The sequence below is a fragment of the Branchiostoma lanceolatum genome, chromosome 9 (assembly GCF_035083965.1).
Source record: "Branchiostoma lanceolatum isolate klBraLanc5 chromosome 9, klBraLanc5.hap2, whole genome shotgun sequence".
Classification (NCBI taxonomy): domain Eukaryota; kingdom Metazoa; phylum Chordata; class Leptocardii; order Amphioxiformes; family Branchiostomatidae; genus Branchiostoma; species Branchiostoma lanceolatum.
In genome coordinates this window covers 4,666,865-4,685,907 of record NC_089730.1, presented here as the reverse complement: position 1 = coordinate 4,685,907, position 19,043 = coordinate 4,666,865, and the positions used below count along the sequence as shown (strand labels likewise).

The window sequence follows — 19,043 nt, the reverse complement described above, 5'->3', positions numbered from 1 at the left end:
ATGATACCTACTCTCGAGCCCGGAAAAAAAATCATCAAATGCAAAGATGGGTGATGTCCTTGGTGCTGATCTCATCATCTGCCTGTAACGTTATCACCTGCGCCTGTCGTACTATAGCGTTCCGCTAGGTGACGCTTCCCCACCAGTGACCGTCTGAGCTACATGTGTGTGTGTGCTTTGATGAAGGCCAACGCAATGGTATGTACACTATGAAAATTAGGACAGCATTTTCATAATTAATGAGGGAACTATGTACTCAGTACATAATATGTAACTTGTTTCTAGAGGAATGTCAATGGATGTGGATAATGCAAATCACGCGTTTTCCAACCTCAGAGGCAATATTGATGATATTTTCGTTTTCACAGCTTTTCTAAAGTTTTAAGAGGACATTCTTGTTCATCTTTATTCAGGGGTGATAGTCTAAAGGCCACAATATTGGGGCTCCCAGGGATTTGAACCCAGAACTTTTAGATTCTAAATGAAGAACCCCTACCACAGGACCACCTTCTAACTAACTCAACAAGATTGCAGATATCACCCTTTCTTCATTTATGTCTGCAAATTTCTTCACACAATGAGAAGTCATTCAATGAATCTTTCCACCATAAATAAGAACATGACCAGCCATGTAATCTCAAGATAAATACATTTATTGGCACTTTTATTACTTATATACAATCAATATCCATATATGACAACAGACATATCAATGATGGAGAGGCATATGGACTATATCAGAGAAATTATGTGGGTGGGACAGCTCAAAACATTCTTGGTCAAAACCTCTGCAGTTTCTCAACTTGTGTAGTCTTATTCACATAACACTAGGCCATACCAAATTAATGCTTGGCTCTTTTCTTTCCCATTGTTGTTTCTTCTGATTTGATAGAAGAAAAAAGCACAGGTTACAGGTCAACCTAAAAATGCTCATATTTTGGTACCAACAGTTGAACAAATTCCTAGTTGCTTAGATTTGGTCTAATCACATTTAACTGCAACATGTTTAACAGTCTTTCTTGGATACATTTCATTATCAGACGTTTCTGAGCAATTTTGAGCCCTATCATAGTATGCCTGTGTTCTTTCATTTTCTTCGGAAATCCAAGAACGGAGAAATTAAATTGGTGAGGCCTCCACACAACAGTTTTTGGTTGTTACAAATATTGGCTATCCCTACTGCATTCATGTACAAAACAACAAATAAATCTGAATCTATGTCTTCGGCAGGAAATATAATCTCTCTGTTGTACAAACTTTTGTTCATTCGGACTCACATTTTCTTGTGAGAAACATCAGCACATTTTGTACCATGTGTTGCGATTCTTTCAAAGCTACTGGGAAGACCGTCTGTACTTGACAACAGTTTTCTAGGACACAGAAGCGACACTGCTTTTACACTGGCTCAATTGATGGCAGTTTCAACTGTTATTCCACAAAATTGTTTTAGGAGTCTCTTGATTGGTCAGAATACCTGTACATTGCCCAATCAGAACTACTGTCTACTCTCCAAGCAGGGGTTGAAAGGAAAGGTTGTTACATGTACAGTCTTCTGATTGGATACCCGTTTTCTGAGAGCCAATGACTTGAGCTCAGAAGAAGGCCAATCAGAAAATGGGTAACAATCCCTCCTTGAACCTCTGCTTGGAAATTTTACTGTGTCAAATTTTTAGATTTGCAATTTTCAAAAGCCCTTATGATAGTAGAAAACCTGTCAGTTGACACTATTGTTTTTATTTTCTTCTTTTTTTCTTTTGAATTTTCTACACATGCTTAAGACTTGAGCCAGTGCAGCACATATGTTGTCTCTGAATTCCAACATGGAAATATAAAACAGAGAAAGAAGGCACACAGACAATGAGAATGTAAACAGAACAAAATTTACAATTGCATTGATAAGTTAAACAGTCAAGTTCATCTGAGTCATTCCATTAATTGCACTTGATTTTGATCCAAGTCTCCAAACCGGTATCTTTGAGAGAATCTGTTTTTGTCAGTGTTTTTTTTTTTTTTTCATATGTAAGACCAAACTTTGCCACTGGTCCCTTGGATAAAAATCATTTTTCACAAGCCAAGATACAAATGTTTGAAAAGCATGTTAAAAGAAGTCTTAAAGTTTATAGCCAAACATTTTTGAATGAAATTCTTGTTAGACTTTACATCTTATAAGAAAAACCACTTGTGCCCAATATCTGACAAATCTAAAATCCAAAGGATTTCTGCACTTATGCTTGAAAAATCTTTCAATCACATGATGGTAGAAATACAAAACATTTTTGATTGTAAGACTGTCACACATTGAGCACACTTGGACTAAAATAGTGTCTACTTAATGCAGTTAGTCTGCTTGCATTGTAGTCTGGGCAGTGGACAAAACATCTGCAAGAATCTGATAGAGCTATACTGATAATAAAGAGGAATAACATGTTTTTCTTTTCTGAGATTCCTCTGATAAATGTTACGACGGAAAAGTTGAGTGCCTCACAAAACCATGCATGGTACAGCTCAGTACATAACAACGTTAGAAGAATATTACATCTGTTGCACCTTGCAATTTCAATTTGAACTGACATAATATACATTATCTTTACAAGGACCATCACTATACACAATACATTTCTGTCATTATTGTTACTATGGCTCTCATTTAAATGGCTGTTAATAAATTCTTTAATTTCAATGGCTTTTTCTGGTGCTATTGCAGAAAGGCACCATTCTTTTGCATCATTTAATAGTGCTTATTAATAATAATATACAGGTTGGCACGTTACAGCAAAAATATGCAGCATATACAGTAAAAACAAAGGGAGTAATGTAAATATTTACATCACAACCTAGGTCGTGACCTGGGGGTAAAGGTCACGACCTGATGTCACAGGTAAACAGCAAGTTTACTTATAGACAACCAGCAAACTTAGTTCCCTGGCAAAGGACACACAAGGAGAATACAAACAAATCTTTAAGACATACAAAACACTTAAAGACAAGGAAAAAGTCAGTTGCTTAACAGTAGCCGAAAATTACTAAAAGCCTAGAAAGATTTGACAGATATCTTGCAGAAAGATGTTTTACAAAGACATACAAAACGCTTTCTTTTCCACTTTTGGACTGCAACACGCTATACAAATTTGACTTGTGTTGCACAAAAATCTCTCTGACAAAATACTGGCCACCTGACTGCATTTAAGGACAGCCAACAATACCACAGAAGAATATATTGTCTTTTCCCGGTTAGTGTGACATTTTCGTCCGATTTGACGTAACCACGGCTCTGGGCTAAAACTAACTTCTGAGAAGTCACAATTTGGAGATACAAGAGGCCCATCTCTAACCAAAGTCTAAGAAGTTCTAAGACTGAGTTGTCACGACCTCCATGAGTTTTCTCAAGGTTGTGCGCTTCTTGGACTTTCTGTGCAACTCGCCCTCTTCTGACTTCTTCCTCAGGATGAAGTTGGGCTCTACAGACTGGTTGATGGCGTAGAAACAGTTGCCATGGTCTGGAATCTGCAATTCTGGATGGGAAACATGGATTTGTATCAATGGCAGAAAGTGTGCAGTGCAGCAGTGCCTCCTGGTGATTGAACAAAGTACTGCATCAGTGAAAAACTTCAACACAGCTGTCATTTCTATGATTTGTATGTTCTGGCTAGAAAACTAAAATTTGTGTCAAAGACAGAAAGTTTGCAATACAGCAGTGCCACCAGGTGATTTTACAAAGTACTGCATGAGTGAGAAACTTCCAAGTGGTCACCTCAATAACATTGTTCCGAATGAAATGCCTCAAAAACTGTATTTACTAAAGCATTTTCAACATTTGCATAAAGTAGTAAAATCAGTGCCACCCAAGGCCCCCTACTACCTACCTCCATCAGGCAGCTTCTGGACGAGCTTGTATTCCTCAGCCTCCGCAGCCTCCAGGTTAAACTTGGTCATCAGGCTCTTGATCACCCCGGGTGTGTGGTCCTGGTGGGTCAGCTGGGGACACAACAAATATTTTGTAAACTCGGGTGTAAACCTGATTTTTCAGGATGCATAGTGATGTGGTACCCTACCATACCCCTGGACAATACGGGTCAGAGTTTAAATCCTGGCCTGTTGTTGCTCATTAACGCATGCTACGATACTGAAGTCCTCAAATCTAAAAATGATTTCTCTCTAACGAACTCGCTCAGTGCAAGGCCGTAGGGGGCCACTCATATAAGCACTGAACTAATTGCTACTGATCTGTCCATCTTATCTGGTGAAAATCTACTAAAAGAAATTATTATTTTGAACAGGAAACTATTCTTGTGAACTACAAGTAAGCTTGTACATACATGTTCACAGCACTTACAATTTTGATACAAATGAGAATAATATAAACTAAAACTTTCCAGCATGGACAAGAAATGACAATCTGCAAAGTTAGCCATTAGGGAAAGGGCTAGCAACCCCTATATACTAAAATTAGTAAAAGGTATACCCTGTTACTAAAACAGCAAGGAAACTTGCTGCCCTATACACTAGGCACTACAAGGTGAACAACAACGACAAAGTTAGCCTTTTGGGGAAGGGCAAGCATCCCATCTCTGTAAAAATATACCCAAAACAGCAACGACCCTTGCTGACCTATACACTAGGCCCTACGAGTTGAACAACAATGACAAAGTTAGCCTTTAGGGGAAGGGCAAGCATCCCATCTCTGTAAAAATATACCCGAAACAGCAAGGACACTTGCTGCCCTATACACTAGGCACTACAAGGTGAAAAACAACGACAAAGTTAGCCTTTAGGGGAAGGGCAAGCAACCCCTCTCTGTAAAAATATACCCAAAACAGCAAGGACACTTGCTGCCCTATACACTAGGCCCTACGAGGCAAACAACAACGACAAAGTTAGCCTTTTGGGGAAGGGCAAGCATCCCATCTCTGTAAAAATATACCCAAAACAGCAACGACCCTTGCTGACCTATACACTAGGCCCTACGAGTTGAACAACAATGACAAAGTTAGCCTTTAGGGGAAGGGCAAGCAGCCCTTCTCTGTAAAAATATACCCAAAACAGCAAGGACACTTGCTGACCTATACACTAGGCCCTACAAGGTGAACAACAACGACAAAGTTAGCCTTTAGGGGAAGGGCAAGCAGCCCCTCTCTGTAGAAATATACCCAAAACAGCAAGGACACTTGCTGACCTGTACCACTAGGCCCTACGAGGCAAACAACAACGACAAAGTTAGCCTTTAGGGGAAGGGCAAGCAGCCCCTCTCTGTAAAAATATACCCAAAACAGCAACGACCCTTGCTGACCTATACACTAGGCACTACAAGGTGAACAACAACGACAAAGTTAGCCTTTAGGGGAAGGGCAAGCAGCCCCTCTCTGTAAAAATATACCCAAAACAGCAACGACCCTTGCTGACCTATACACTAGGCCCTACGAGTTGAACAACAATGACAAAGTTAGCCTTTAGGGGAAGGGCAAGCAGCCCCTCTCTGTAAAAATATACCCAAAACAGCAACGACCCTTGCTGACCTATACACTAGGCCCTACGAGTTGAACAACAACGACAAAGTTAGCCTTTAGGGGAAGGGCAAGCAGCCCCTCTCTGTAAAAATATACCCAAAACAGCAACGACCCTTGCTGACCTATACACTAGGCCCTACGAGGCAAACAACAACGACAAAGTTAGCCTTTAGGGGAAGGGCAAGCAGCCCCTCTCTGTAGAAATATACCCAAAACAGCAAGGACACTTGCTGACCTGTACCACTAGGCCCTACGAGGCAAACAACAACGACAAAGTTAGCCTTTAGGGGAAGGGCAAGCAGCCCCTCTCTGTAAAAATATACCCAAAACAGCAACGACCCTTGCTGACCTATACACTAGGCACTACAAGGTGAACAACAACGACAAAGTTAGCCTTTAGGGGAAGGGCAAGCAGCCCCTCTCTGTAAAAATATACCCAAAACAGCAACGACCCTTGCTGACCTATACACTAGGCACTACAAGGTGAACAACAACGACAAAGTTAGCCTTTAGGGGAAGGGCAAGCAACCCCTCTCTGTAAAAATATACCCAAAACAGCAAGGACCTTTGCTGACCTATACACTAGGCCCTACGAGGCAAACAACAACGACAAAGTTAGCCTTTAATCTGAAGGCTCATAAAACATGCATGACACTCACCAGCACACTCTTGTATATGTTGTCGGACTCCCCGCTCAGACTGACGCGGATGACGCAGTTACTAGACGAATCATACGCCTTGTATGGGGAGGTCGACATCTCCAGGGACGTCAGCGACGAGGAGGAAGAGGAGGCTGACATCTGTCAATCACAACAGGGTATCATGATTATTGCAAGATCTATATTAGACTATTGCCACAACTTTTGTAGAATGGAGTCAAAATATTTTGACAAAGGCCCATCTTGTATCTATTCCCACAAATAAATGAATTTTCAGCAAAGAAATTAAAATGACTGAATACTTCATTCACATGTAGGCCATACCGGTATGAGCTTATAGGACACCAGAAAAAAATTACACACCACAAAAAACAAAGATCACAAATACAAAAACAAAGCATTTTTAGCCTTACAAAGTTCTGTATCATTCTGTATCTGTATAACCGGTATAACCGCCCTTCGGCGTAACACACCAGCTTCACATGCACGTGGCAAAGCAGCAGCTGGTTATATTACAATGAATGACCCGTCACTCCTAACTTTTAGCTGTAAGCGTTCTCTAGCTTTGAAGAGTGCCTAGTTTTGAACATTTTAAGATAACTAAACAAGGAAAGAAACCGTACCTTCTCAGGCATGAGGCTGTCAGGAGAGTCTGGCATGCTGGTCTCGCTGACTCTGTCCTCAGACTGGGACGTGTTGGAGTTGGCACTGCTGGTCTCCCAGTCACTCGTACTGAACAATCTGGAAAACAAACATGAGTATTTAAGAATGATATCTGCGGGAATATCATTTAGTTTACAGGCAGCTTTTTTTTTTTAAATGTATTGGAAAGGTTATCTTCCTTTGGCTGTAAAACAATGACTGATGCAGTATATAAAGATCCAAGAAAATCCCACTACTGTTACTGACAAGTACACTGAATAGTGGACCATGACTTTAAAGTCATTTCTTAACACTTCCTATATGCAGGTACAGTGAGCAACAATAGCTAGGATTCCTGCTCTTAGCAATAACTTATTGGAAGCAGGGTGGCTTAACCACTGACCCAACGTTACGCAGGATAAGCAAAAAGTTGTGATAATCTGTAATATCTAGGAGGTTTAGTCTGACCTGCTGATTCTCTTCCTGAGACTGCGCTCCTTCCCACTGGACTGGGCGGGGGGAGACATGGACTCTGACAGGGGCTGGACCTCACACGACAACCGGTAACTAGGGAAAAATTACAGCACAGTAAAACCATTGAACATTTCTGTCATGTATGTACATAGACCTTAACTTGACAGAAAATATTTGTAGCATGCTCTTGTTTGTTAAATACACACATTAATATGTTCTCATGTGAATGATAAGGAGGCAGTAGCATACTGTAATTCACTTTATCTTCACGGTAGCAAAATTTCAATGTGTAAGGAAAATGGACATTTTCCCCTGAACTTTAACTTCACGGAACGGACGTGTGAAGGAATCATAATTACAACAGGTTTTTCACGGTGATGATAAGTTCACGGTACAGAGGTGACCGCGAAAACAGTGAACATAAAGTTACAGTGAAAGAAACAAGAATTACAGTATATGCCAGAGTTGACATGGTTGAAGAACTGTAAATGCAGAAATGTTCACGGTGGCTCACTCCGTTTTCTCCCTATCGCAAAATAAAGACCACGCAAACTTAAATGCATTTACAGTATATGTACAGGTCTTGTACCACATTTTGGGATTCTCAAGAAAATGAAAACCCAGGACAGGAGACCAACATAACATACAGAGGGCAAAAACTGTTGACTTGTATTGTTGTAAGTCTTGTTTCCTACCTCTCCTCATATCTAAGATGCTCCACACTGTCGAACCAGGCCTTGAACCTGGGCTCAGGCATGATGTTGTAGTTCTGTGCCGTCTTCTGTAGGAGCTGGATCTGGGCCAACACTTCAAACTCCTGGAATCAACCAACAAATACAGTTCAGAACAGTTCAGAATGATTACATAGTCACATACTGCTTTCTCTGCATAGCACTCAGCATTTGGAAAAGAATATGGAAGTTAAACACACATCAATACCAGCGAACCAGCCCCCTGCTGTAGTGACCTGCACAAATGTGTGGCCCAAGGGCTACAGAAATGGAGATGGGCGCCACCCCTATGCGTCTTAGCAAGACATCTGGGATACTTTAACTTTAATAATTAAAGATGTTCCAAACTTAGCCCGATTAAATCATTCTTGTAGCAGCCCGACCTAGATCCGCCAGCCCCCTTGCCATCCCATTTATTCTAAAAAAAGTCCATATTAGCAAATCTCAAACTGTTTAAAGATGACAAACCTTTTTCTTCTTCTCAAAGTTGATGAGGTTTGTGTCGACTGTGTCTGGCATGGCTGTGTCTAACATCATGAGGTCTGTCAGGAACGTCCCCAAATATGGCACTGTGCCCTGCATCACACCCTGCAGCAACCAATCAGCAATTAGTATCAACTTTTACAACTCCAAATATGGTTAGTTGCCCTGCATTAACCCCTGCAAAAACCAAATATGGCACTGTGCTCTGCTTCACACCAAGCTTTTAACTGCACATTTGTTAAACAACTAAAAGAAGATATGAAGTTGTAGAGTCTAACATAACATGATGCAATGCTAGGTATTTAAGTCTCAAAAGTAGTCTTCTAAATTTCAAAGTCACTTAGATAGAAGAAATATCAATTCATTGTGAATAAGTGTCACCTACCGATAATCTCTGTGCCTGTATTTTCTGCATGTTCTCTTTTCTGACATGTTTCAGCTGGCTCTTACTGGTGTCTGCATACTTAGCTGTCCCCTCCTGAAATTGAAATAAAAGTTCAATTTTATTTTCAAGATAACCTTGATCGACAAATATCAAATAAATACATTACCCAAATTTGTGATTTTAGATGCTGGAATGGCGAACAAGTTGATTAACAAATCAGAAAATAGTACACACCTTAACAAGGATCTCTCTCCACGTCATCTGGTTATTTTCTTCTGAGAAAATGGTGCATAGTTCCTCGTACTCATCTGACTTCTCCCTGGAGACATATGTAAAATGGATGTAAGTCTAGGGTAACAGTTACAACTGTCTTGAAACTATTTCTTCCTTATATACACAAGACAACACTAAACCCAACTCTGAAGACATAGGCAGAGACTATGAAGTATCATATGAAGAGGAGATGAAAATGTAGTAATACTGTGTAATTCTTCTCTTTTTTTTAAAACAAAAGATCAAAATGTTGTCTAAAAGATTCTTTAATTCAAAATCAAATTTGATCTATCCAAAGACAAGATTTTTAAATAACCCTTCCTTCCGAATCCCTAGTGATTAAACCACTATAGATAAATGCTTTCCCATCCTATAATTGTAGCTTCACCATTTCAATCGTTGGCCCTGAGGAAGACTTCTAGTCAGATATTGATATTAGCTCAGTTGTAAAAAAGTAATCGCGATCCAGTTTTAGCTCACTGAAGAGCTAATCTTCCACTGGTCGTGACAGAGAAGAAGACAGACGCTATATATATATGTACAGTATTTACAGGTTCATTGTACCGGGGAAATTCCCCTAGCTCTTTTCGAATAGCACAATGAACAGTGGACCACGGCTTAACGTCCCGTCCTAAGGACTGCGATCTTTTCCGGTAGCGTGCATGTCGGGTGAGCGACACAGCCGGGATCGAACCCGGGGCTTCTAGTTCCAGAGGCAAGATCGCTAACCACTGGACTACGCACGCTACGTTGTAGGGATAGATCATGGAAGGTAGGAGCTCTAGAAGCAACATTCATATCTTAACCTGAACAGGATGCAAAGTGGCAAGGGAGTAGGTACTCCCCAAGTTGCTTTACGTAAGGAGAGAGTTACTACACACAACTTAATTCACTGCTTACTTTGACACTGCTGCCCACGTCTCTGACAGTCTGTAGATGGGGTTAGACTGCAGACCAGAGATGATGGCTTTGAGAGAAGAGAAGTTCTTCAGAATTCTACACTCCTGTGGACAAAGTAAAACATGTTAGTGATGTAACAGTAACCAATTTTCAAAACCACAGAGCAGAAGAAAAACCCTTGATCCTTTCCTATGGCCTTAGAGATATGTCGCACAAGTTATCAAAGGTTATGTAAAGTTTCTGAACCACTGAGTTTAAGTTAGCTTGATGCCACGTACAGATTAAACAATGTTTGGTAACAAGAAATTATTTTCCAAAGCCCAAGTTTCTGAACAGGAAGGAGCATCTTAACCATAGAGTTGCTTTCTTGCAAAAATGACAATTAGCTGATTTCTTACATTATGCAGTATAAAGAAATAGAAAGAACATTTGTCAAAAGATCCTAAGAAAATGTCATATTCTAAATCAGTGTACCAAACAAAAGTTGAAAAGTAACTGCTACCAACGTACCTGTGCTATGTCTACCCACTTCTCGATGATCCTAACTCTGTCTTCTGTAGAGATGCTAGTGTTTCTTAAGATGGTGGCGATCACAAGGAAGGAAACAGCGTTGAACTGAGCGATGGTCGCCTTGACCGTGGGCGCGTCTGTTGTACTCTTGCACTTCTTGTCTCGCCGCGACCAGACGGAGCCCAGGCAGTGATGAGGCACGACTTTCTTAAACAACTCCTGTAAAGTAAGTTCCAATATCAGAAATGATAGACAAGAAAGGTTTGCAGTATGTATAGAAAAAAGCTCTTGATGAGGAGTTCTGGGGCTCCCCCACCCATGTGCAAGCACGTCCAACCCCCATATGATGGGGAATAAAAGACGTAAAAATGGAGAGAGAGAGAGAGAGAGAGAGAGAGAGAGAGAGAGAGAGAGAGAGAGAAATTAGCAGAATGTTTTTAATATTCAAATATTTGCAGGTATGAAGGGGACAAAAACGTTAACTTTGCACTAAATGTTGACATAAAGAATTTGAAATGACTAAAATTGAAAACTAAAAAGTTATTCAAGACTTCAGTATTTTTATTTAAACAAAATGGAACTCAAGCTCTCTCCATCAATTCAGACTCTACATGTGGCAATCTTGTTAAAACAGATCTTCAAAGTTGCTTGCAGGAAAACATTTTAACATACAACTCCAAAACGATCCAAACTTACCGCATCCATGTACGTGAGTTGGTCTGCCATGGTCTGCACAGAGATGGTGTCCAATTCTAGCGGCCGTTCTGAGTCTGAGTTCTCGATGAACAACACATCCTCACTACCGGTCAAGTGGTGACCGTTTGGTACTGTGGACAGGAATGGACAAAACTTTTCTTACAATAGCTCTTAAATCATTAAAGAGTGTGACAGAGAAGAGAAGAAAGGTAGAGACTTTTCCTTGGCAAAGTTTGACAATTACTTTGCCAGTACCAAATACAACAGCAAACTTCTAAATCATACAAGAATCTTTTAACCTCTTCAACATTGTGTAAAATATCAGTACCAAACATGAAGTGAACATAACATTGTATGTTGTACAACTTAAGTTTCCAAAGAGCAGTCTTAGACCCCGTTCACACTAATTTTTTTCAATCGCGATTGAAGTATAATCGCGATTGAATCGATCCGATCGCGATTGATTTTTTCAGTGTGAACGCTCCCATCGCGATTGGAACAATCCAAAACCATCCAATCGCGATTGGATTGTAACTACCTCCGGAGGTAGTTTGATTGGATTAATCGCGATCGGATCCAATCCAATCCTATCAAATTTTGAGTGTGAACACAACTACGATTCATTCCTTCGCGATCGGCGGAGATTTCGGCTGGTTCCGGGGGTGGGAGGTCATACATGCGGGTACGTGGGGTCATAGTTCGCATCGCGCGGGAAAACAAACCCAAGCCGCACGTCAGATCGCTCTCTTACAACAACAACAACAACAACAACTTTTCATCGTCAACAATGCCCAAGAAGAAGAATAAAACTCCGTCAGCAACTTCAGCTGGTGGCAGATGGCGCGATGAGGAGACCAGGGTCCTCATCGCAATCTGGGGGAGAGAGGAGGTGCAGGCCAAACTGGGGAAATGTCACCGAAAGAGGGACATTTACCGCACCAAGTGACAATGTCTAGTGGAAAAATAGACACAAAACAAGGACAACAACAACAACATTTACCAGATGATCGCCGATAGCATGCTTCAATCGTGCTTCAATTGCGATCGCATCACGGCGTACTTTAATCCACTTGGCGAAAAGCAGTGTGAACGCAAAAGTTTCTCTGCGTTCAATCGCGATCGGATCGAACAATCGTGATTATACTTCAATCGCGATTGAAAAAAATGAGTGTGAACGGGGTCTAAGGACTATTCCCAAGCAGTAACTTGTTATTATCTCCATGAAAAATGGAGGTATTGCTTTGGGTCTGGCCGTCTGTGTGTCTGTTTGGGTTTCCAGATGTTTGTGGTCAGCTCAACTCAAGAACCTCTGGATGGATTGTGATGATATTCGGTATGTGGGTAAGTGTTGGGAAGACGAAGGTCAATGTTGATTTCAGCCCCCCCTGGTGTGCAACCTTGGTACTGTAGCAGAACATCCAGTGTTTGTATCTTTTGTTTACCTGATATTTTCTGCTGCCCCTTGAGAGCCTCGTTCCTGCGGAGTCTGTCCAGCTTGTGTCTCGTGTGTCGTGCCAGCTCCCCGTCTGACATGTGCGACTCGGCAAACTCCAGCACGCGGTGCAGCAGCCGGTACGCCGGCGGGTCGTCAAAGTCGTCCTGGTAGATGTCCATCCAGATACACAGCACTGACTGGATTATTCTGGTTAAGAAAAGTACATATCGGATTTAGAGTGAGACAGACATGTACATGACAAAACGACGCATTAGTAGCAAATGTCAATCTGAATGGAAATTTTCAAATTCAGAATGTTTGCAGTTTTGGTTTTAATGAGAGAAACACATAATGATTTTAAAAATTAGGAAATAGACCTTTGTAAGCTTTGTAGATTTTCATGGTCCATCCAAATACACAATAGTAACTGAATAATTCTGTTGACGAGGAATACATACAGGGAAATTGCAAATGGGACACAAAAGTTACCTTCTTTTCTTTGTGTTTCTTAGTTTTCTGCTTCTATTGCTAGGGACCAAACACTGAGAAAAGATATGCCTACATATACCACTTCACACAGTCAGATCCAAAACAACAAGCAGCCCAACATTCACATAAAGCTGCAGTTTTGTATAGCTTCACTAGGGGGCAGCAGTAAATGCCATCACTGGATCAGGCAACATATTAAGAAGAGTAGCTTGAGAATACTCACCTACAAACATCGTGTCTGCTGTCTTTTCCATTTTCCCCTCTTCTTCTACATTCCTTGTATTCTTTATATCTGAAAGGAACATCAACAGAAATGTGTTCATTTACAGCTCAGTCATTATCATCAAATTGTAGAATCAAAAATTTTAAATCTACAAGCTGGATATGGATGAAATTTATGAAAAATATGTTTTCCAAAGTTTTCAGCATATTTCAGCTTCATGTTGCACAATGGTTAGGGTGTTTTACACAGAACCCAGAGATACTGGGTCTGACCCCCTAACATGCTACAGATGTTGTCCCTTTCACCCAGGTGTAAAAATGGGTACCTGACTTTGGTTGGGGAGCTAACAGGTGTTGGAAGGAAAGGGATGGACTCTGCCTTCCAATAGCATACCCTAGACACAGTGGATAACAACCCACTGCCCATACGGTCTCAAAAAGGCCATGGGACCTTTAAATCACATCCTCACCTTCTAAAGAGAATATCTAAGACTTGGTCTGCTGTGGTGAAGGCTCGGTAAGTAGCCAAGAAGACGTTGAGGTGCATGGAGTTTGTGTCTTGGTCCTCCACGTCTTCCGGTGCCAGGTTCTCCACCAGCCTCTCCACGGTCCCCGCCTTCAGCGTCCGCAGCTTCATCGTCTCCCACTGTAGAGGTTGAAACCAATTTTCCCCGTGAGTTAGTTTCTGGAAGAGAACAGTCGCCATGCTTCTATGTTAGTGTTGGTGAAATAAGTCACTCCTATGAGTTATAAACCTTTACCTCCTGCTAGAAATCAAGTGTTGATAGACGAATTTGAGCCACACCGACTGCTTTTGTCAAAGGGGCGACTTTGCTCACTGTCTACGGCATTGTGCATGTCCGTAAAAAAAATAGAGCGTGTTCGAACGACATTCCCCGAACACAGAAAAAGCAGGTGTTCAACAAGGGTAAGTACAACTTACTAGAATACCATATTTTCTCGATTAAAGTACGCACCCAAATTAAAGTATGCACCCCTGATTTGGGGTTACTTCCAGGCAAATTTGCAGAACTGAAATGTAAAGTGAAAAAACCCAAATAAAGTATGCACCCCTTCTCCACTGATCTTTAACAAATTTTGAACAGGATAAATTCAAATTTATGGTGTTCCTCTTATTATCTCAAGGTCATTTTTCTTATATCAAGGACTTTACATACTGGTGAGTAATGCCATTCCTTAGATTCATAAAAGATTCTCTTGTTTACTCTGCTAGCATCGTCTCTGCAAACTTGAGGATTACCTATGACAAGTTACATACTTCGCAAATTGGCAGGTATTGAGCCATGCATTGTTGCACCGCAGCTGGGTTTCTGGTTTGATTAAGGAAGGGTTTGAGGTCCTTTTCCAATTTGTCTGGGCAATAACCTCAAATAAAGTACGCACCCTGACTTAAGCAATGACTTGTGGTGCCTTTTGAATTTTGAAATGTTTAAAAAGTGCGTACTTTATTCAAGGCAATACGGTAAGCTGTTTTTCTACAAAGCGAGGAAGCACAATAGCCACTGACATTAATAGTGGTTAGGGGAATGTGGTTCAAACAAGTTCTATTATCTATGGACGTGAGCGATGGCATAGACAGTTTGTGAGCAAAATACCCCCCTAGACTCTATAACGAAATCAGTTTGTGTGATTTAAATGTTCTATGCCATGTTATCAAGTCATGTCAAAATACAAACTTGTTTTTTTTTAATTTAAAAAAACATTGAAAGTTTATACTGTTGATACTAAATACAGATTGAAGGTGTTCATTCACCATGCTGGTAGTAAAATCTTATTGTTGGATTAACAGTACAAACATTTTGAATCTTAAGATATGTATGTCATGTTATCTAAGGTTCATGCACAGGTAAATCATAAGAAGGAAACTTTCAAACCCCTCTTAACTCATTTAGCAATTCAGCTTTCCATCATGCTGTTGCACGGAGGTTTGAGAAGAATTCCAACAATTTTAAAGTTAAGTTATTTCAATTCAAGAACCAAAAGTAGTAAAGCAAACTGTTTCATTCTTTTTATCTCAAAAACCATTTTACCTTTATATCCTCAGTGTCAGACTGTAAAAAGAATAGCATTTTGTATTGTTATGTTGAACTTATCCTTGATTTGTGAACAATTATAATAAGAATTCAAAATCAAACTTCTTCCTGTGAAGTGACAGACTTCAATCAAAATCAAAATCACTTGTTGCATCACTGTTACATATCAAAAAATAAACTTCCTTTTTATCATCATTTCATGAATTTACTGGTGAATGGCATGCTTGAAAAACAAGGCAAAAACACATAGGTTCCAACTTTTAAAATCTATAGTTTTAAAAATTGTAACTTTTAAGGAAAACATTTACACTAGTACCTCAGCCCAAGTACATGCATGGTTCAGAGTCAGACTGTTTTTTCGGTCTCCAATTTGAAATAAAAACTTAACATGAAACTATGGTGAAGAGTGACATGTGCCATACCTGTAGAGAAGTGCTAGTTGTCTGGTGTCGAACCTTCTTGAGACTGACTGTGTAGATGACTCCATCCTCTTTCTCCTCCCCCCACTCTCGACTGTTCTCCCCCTGTACACAAACACACAAGGGACAACCATGTTAAAAACAAAGAGTCACTGAGGCAAGCTTTTAGCTAGCAAGGCGTCAGGGCGTCTTAGGATGCCCTACACTACTTACTTGATATTTGATCAGGTCTCCTCATAGGATGGCCTGCGTTGGGATGAATACACTAAGAAAAAGTAATTGAATTAGATGCCCTTCTTTTGCAGGGGATGCACAGAAGACCCCCTGTTTCCCTAATAATTACATAGACATTAATATAGGTGTACATTGCCATGTGTCCCCCCCCCCCATGCATACACACACACTGCCACTGTTGTTTTTTCCTCATACCAGACACTGAAACAGCGCGTAGACTAATTGACATGCAAAGCTACCAGGTAACTGTTAATCCATACAGCCCGTAGGCATTGCGGAAGTCTGTTTCCAACTGTTCACCACCGTACAACTCCCAAAAGTTTCGATAAGCATTTCCTGAACTTTGAGTTTATCAGAAACGGGTGGGAGAATTTCCTTTTATTGAGAACTTCAAAAAAATACTTGGCTCCTTGAAACTATCTTTAGTTTACCATTGTGGCCTTACGTCTTTCTCAAAAGGTTGACGTTGAAGTCCAGGCACAATACGAAGCCCCATTTCTAAGCACACTGGATATAGGACACCTAGTACCAACTGTATGGGGTCAAGGAGGATCTACGAAGATAGATAGAACCTCCTTGGTGGGACAAAAGTCTTGAAATATTTAAAAGCTAAGAACAGGAAGTCACAGTGCCCTGAGGTCTTAACATGAAAAACAGGTACAGTTGTGAACTCTTGAAGACTTGTTGGCAACCTGGGAGTAGTTTGGCATGTTCTCAACAAAGGTTCTACTACTCTCATCCAACCCCTCTGCTTCCCCAGCTGGATCAAATTCCGTGGATCCTAGGGCCAGAGTTCGATCCTAGGGGTCGACTCCAACTCGGACATGTTGTAAGGGATTGAATGCGTCGTTTCAGATGGTGACGTGCAGCCCCGTGTATGAGGGAGCTTCAGGCATTAGTCACAAGCGTCAAACCTCTGCACGTAAAAGAACCCAGCACACTTATCGAGAAGAGTAGGGGTGACCCGGTGTGCTTGGCCAAAAACGCGAGCCGTGGCGAAGCTGCATTGCACTACCACTAGCTACGTGATAAAGCATCATGCTTCACCTCAAATGAGGATGCCTTGAAACGAACAAATTATATACGTCAGATTAAAGATTTCTAAGCTCCTTGGTACCATTTCAAAGAGCAGAAAGCAGAAATCTTAAAATGTTTTGATATGATAGAAACAAGAAGCTCTTTGCAAGGACCGCACATGGTGGTACAATTTCGTTCACTTTCATTACATAAGAAACAGGTGCCAATGTTTTCATTGCAAAACCTTGCAACAATCTTGGTCTTTGAAGCTACCTCATCAGTAAGAGGTTAGCATCTTCTCAAGTTCACCAACATCTTGGAATGTTTGAATATACTGAAAACAAGAATCTCTTTGTAAAGGCTGCATGGTGTGATACAATTTCAAGAACATTTCATTCATCAGAAACAAGTGCCATGTTTTCACTGCAAAACCTTGGAACAATCTTGGCTCCTTAAAGCCATCTCATCAGTAAGAGCTTCGCATCTTCTTAAGTTCACAGACCAACATCTTGGAATGTTTAAGAACTTAAAGGGTATATGAGTCTTGGAAGGACATCCCGTGGTTGCGTAATACCACCAGATTTACGTAAGACAAAAAAAAACGTACGCACTTGGATTTGTTCCTATTTGACCCTAAACAGAACTTTCATCTGGTTCAAGGAAACGCCAACTTCAGACATAAAAAAAACATTACAAACTTCTTATCTTGGACAACTGCTGACAATCTTGACAATAAAAAAATAAATACATCTTGACAATCTTAATTTCAACATCAATTCACCTTTGATTTGAAAAGACGTTAAATCAAATTTGCCTTATCAAAAAAGATTTCAAATAACTGCGGACAATTAGTAGATATCAATATGTCCGAACATATGTTTGTAGCTTTGATCATTATATGCAACATGGAAAACATAGTTTCATTGTAGTGGTATGTACCAAAGTGCTGTATTTTCTCTTAGAAAAAATTAATATTAGGGGCAATAAAACTTGCTGACGTCATCCATATGGTCCAAAAAATCATATTTAGAATTGTTTGATGCTATCAATCATTCAATATTCAGTATAACTAACAGTTCTTGCCACTAATGAGAAAACAATGGAAAGTCAAAATGCTAATTTAGCCAAGGTAGAAACCTTAAATCAAAACAGCATGTCACTTGAAAAACTACTACTACTTGAAAAAAGGGTATATCCCCCTATACAATAGTATGGCATTCTTCTTTCTGTAACTTTTCATATGCAGTTACAGAAATATTATAATATGACAATTTGTCACAGCATTCAAATTCCCTACGTCTTCCCCAAAGATAAAGTGACAAGTGTTTTCCTCAAGTACCTTAAATGAAGATGGCATGTCAGCACACTAGACTATCACTGTTGACAGAATCCCCACAGAAAGCCTCTCTAATCTCCCATCCTCTTTGCTTTATCACAAGAACTAAACACCACCTTCCATACAACACACTCCCTGTGTCAGGGCAACCTTTAAAATGCGCCCCTTACAAATGAATTACAGCTAACGAGACTGAGGGGTCGACCCAGGCAGTGCTGACTAACAACCCACTGCCAAGTTTCCTGGCATGACGTACAAGGAACCATTCATTGTGCGGAGAGGAGCCAGTTCCAAATAAGGGCATGCACGGGCAGGCTTCACACCGAGATGGGATGAGAGCAACAGTTGGAAACTGATTTCTCAAGTCATTGTGGCCTGGTGGCTCTGATTCCGAGAACTCTCCGGTTTCTAAAGGAAAACCGAGATCCTTAAGACAAATATGGAGATCACAAGGAAAACCAAGCTCGTTATAGACATATATGGAGGCGTGAGAGCTAAGCCTTAAGCATTGGCTTTGTTGCCTTAAATACACATTGTTTAGACAAGTGTACACAATGATATCAAGTAAAATAGAGTGGGA

At 40.5% G+C, this 19,043-nt stretch overlaps 1 protein-coding gene across 8 annotated transcripts in view; it reads right to left on the bottom strand.

Moving 5' to 3' along the window:
• Positions 1-1,959: 1,959 nt before the first annotated feature.
• LOC136441448 (ral guanine nucleotide dissociation stimulator-like 1) overlaps positions 1,960-19,043 on the bottom strand; it is a 41,803-nt gene continuing 24,719 nt past the window's right edge. For 3 of the 8 annotated variants that reach the window (XM_066437727.1, XM_066437726.1, XM_066437728.1), the window contains exons 2-18: positions 15,880-15,981; positions 15,455-15,475; positions 13,874-14,088; positions 13,405-13,473; positions 12,700-12,899; positions 11,258-11,388; positions 10,562-10,780; positions 10,052-10,155; positions 9,113-9,197; positions 8,879-8,971; positions 8,479-8,598; positions 7,975-8,096; positions 7,274-7,372; positions 6,787-6,904; positions 6,164-6,304; positions 3,864-3,975; positions 1,960-3,512 (exon numbers count right to left, since the gene is read on the bottom strand). In XM_066437727.1, coding sequence (XP_066293824.1) covers positions 3,349-3,512; positions 3,864-3,975; positions 6,164-6,304; positions 6,787-6,904; positions 7,274-7,372; positions 7,975-8,096; positions 8,479-8,598; positions 8,879-8,971; positions 9,113-9,197; positions 10,052-10,155; positions 10,562-10,780; positions 11,258-11,388; positions 12,700-12,899; positions 13,405-13,473; positions 13,874-14,088; positions 15,455-15,475; positions 15,880-15,981 — 2,115 coding nt within the window. In that variant the 3' untranslated portion in view covers positions 1,960-3,348. Of the gene's footprint in view, positions 3,513-3,863; positions 3,976-6,163; positions 6,305-6,786; positions 6,905-7,273; positions 7,373-7,974; positions 8,097-8,478; positions 8,599-8,878; positions 8,972-9,112; positions 9,198-10,051; positions 10,156-10,561; positions 10,781-11,257; positions 11,389-12,699; positions 12,900-13,404; positions 13,474-13,873; positions 14,089-15,454; positions 15,476-15,879; positions 15,982-18,466; positions 18,565-19,043 lie in introns of those variants that run through there. The other 5 variants (XM_066437732.1, XM_066437730.1, XM_066437731.1 and 2 more) reach the window with 4 other exon arrangements.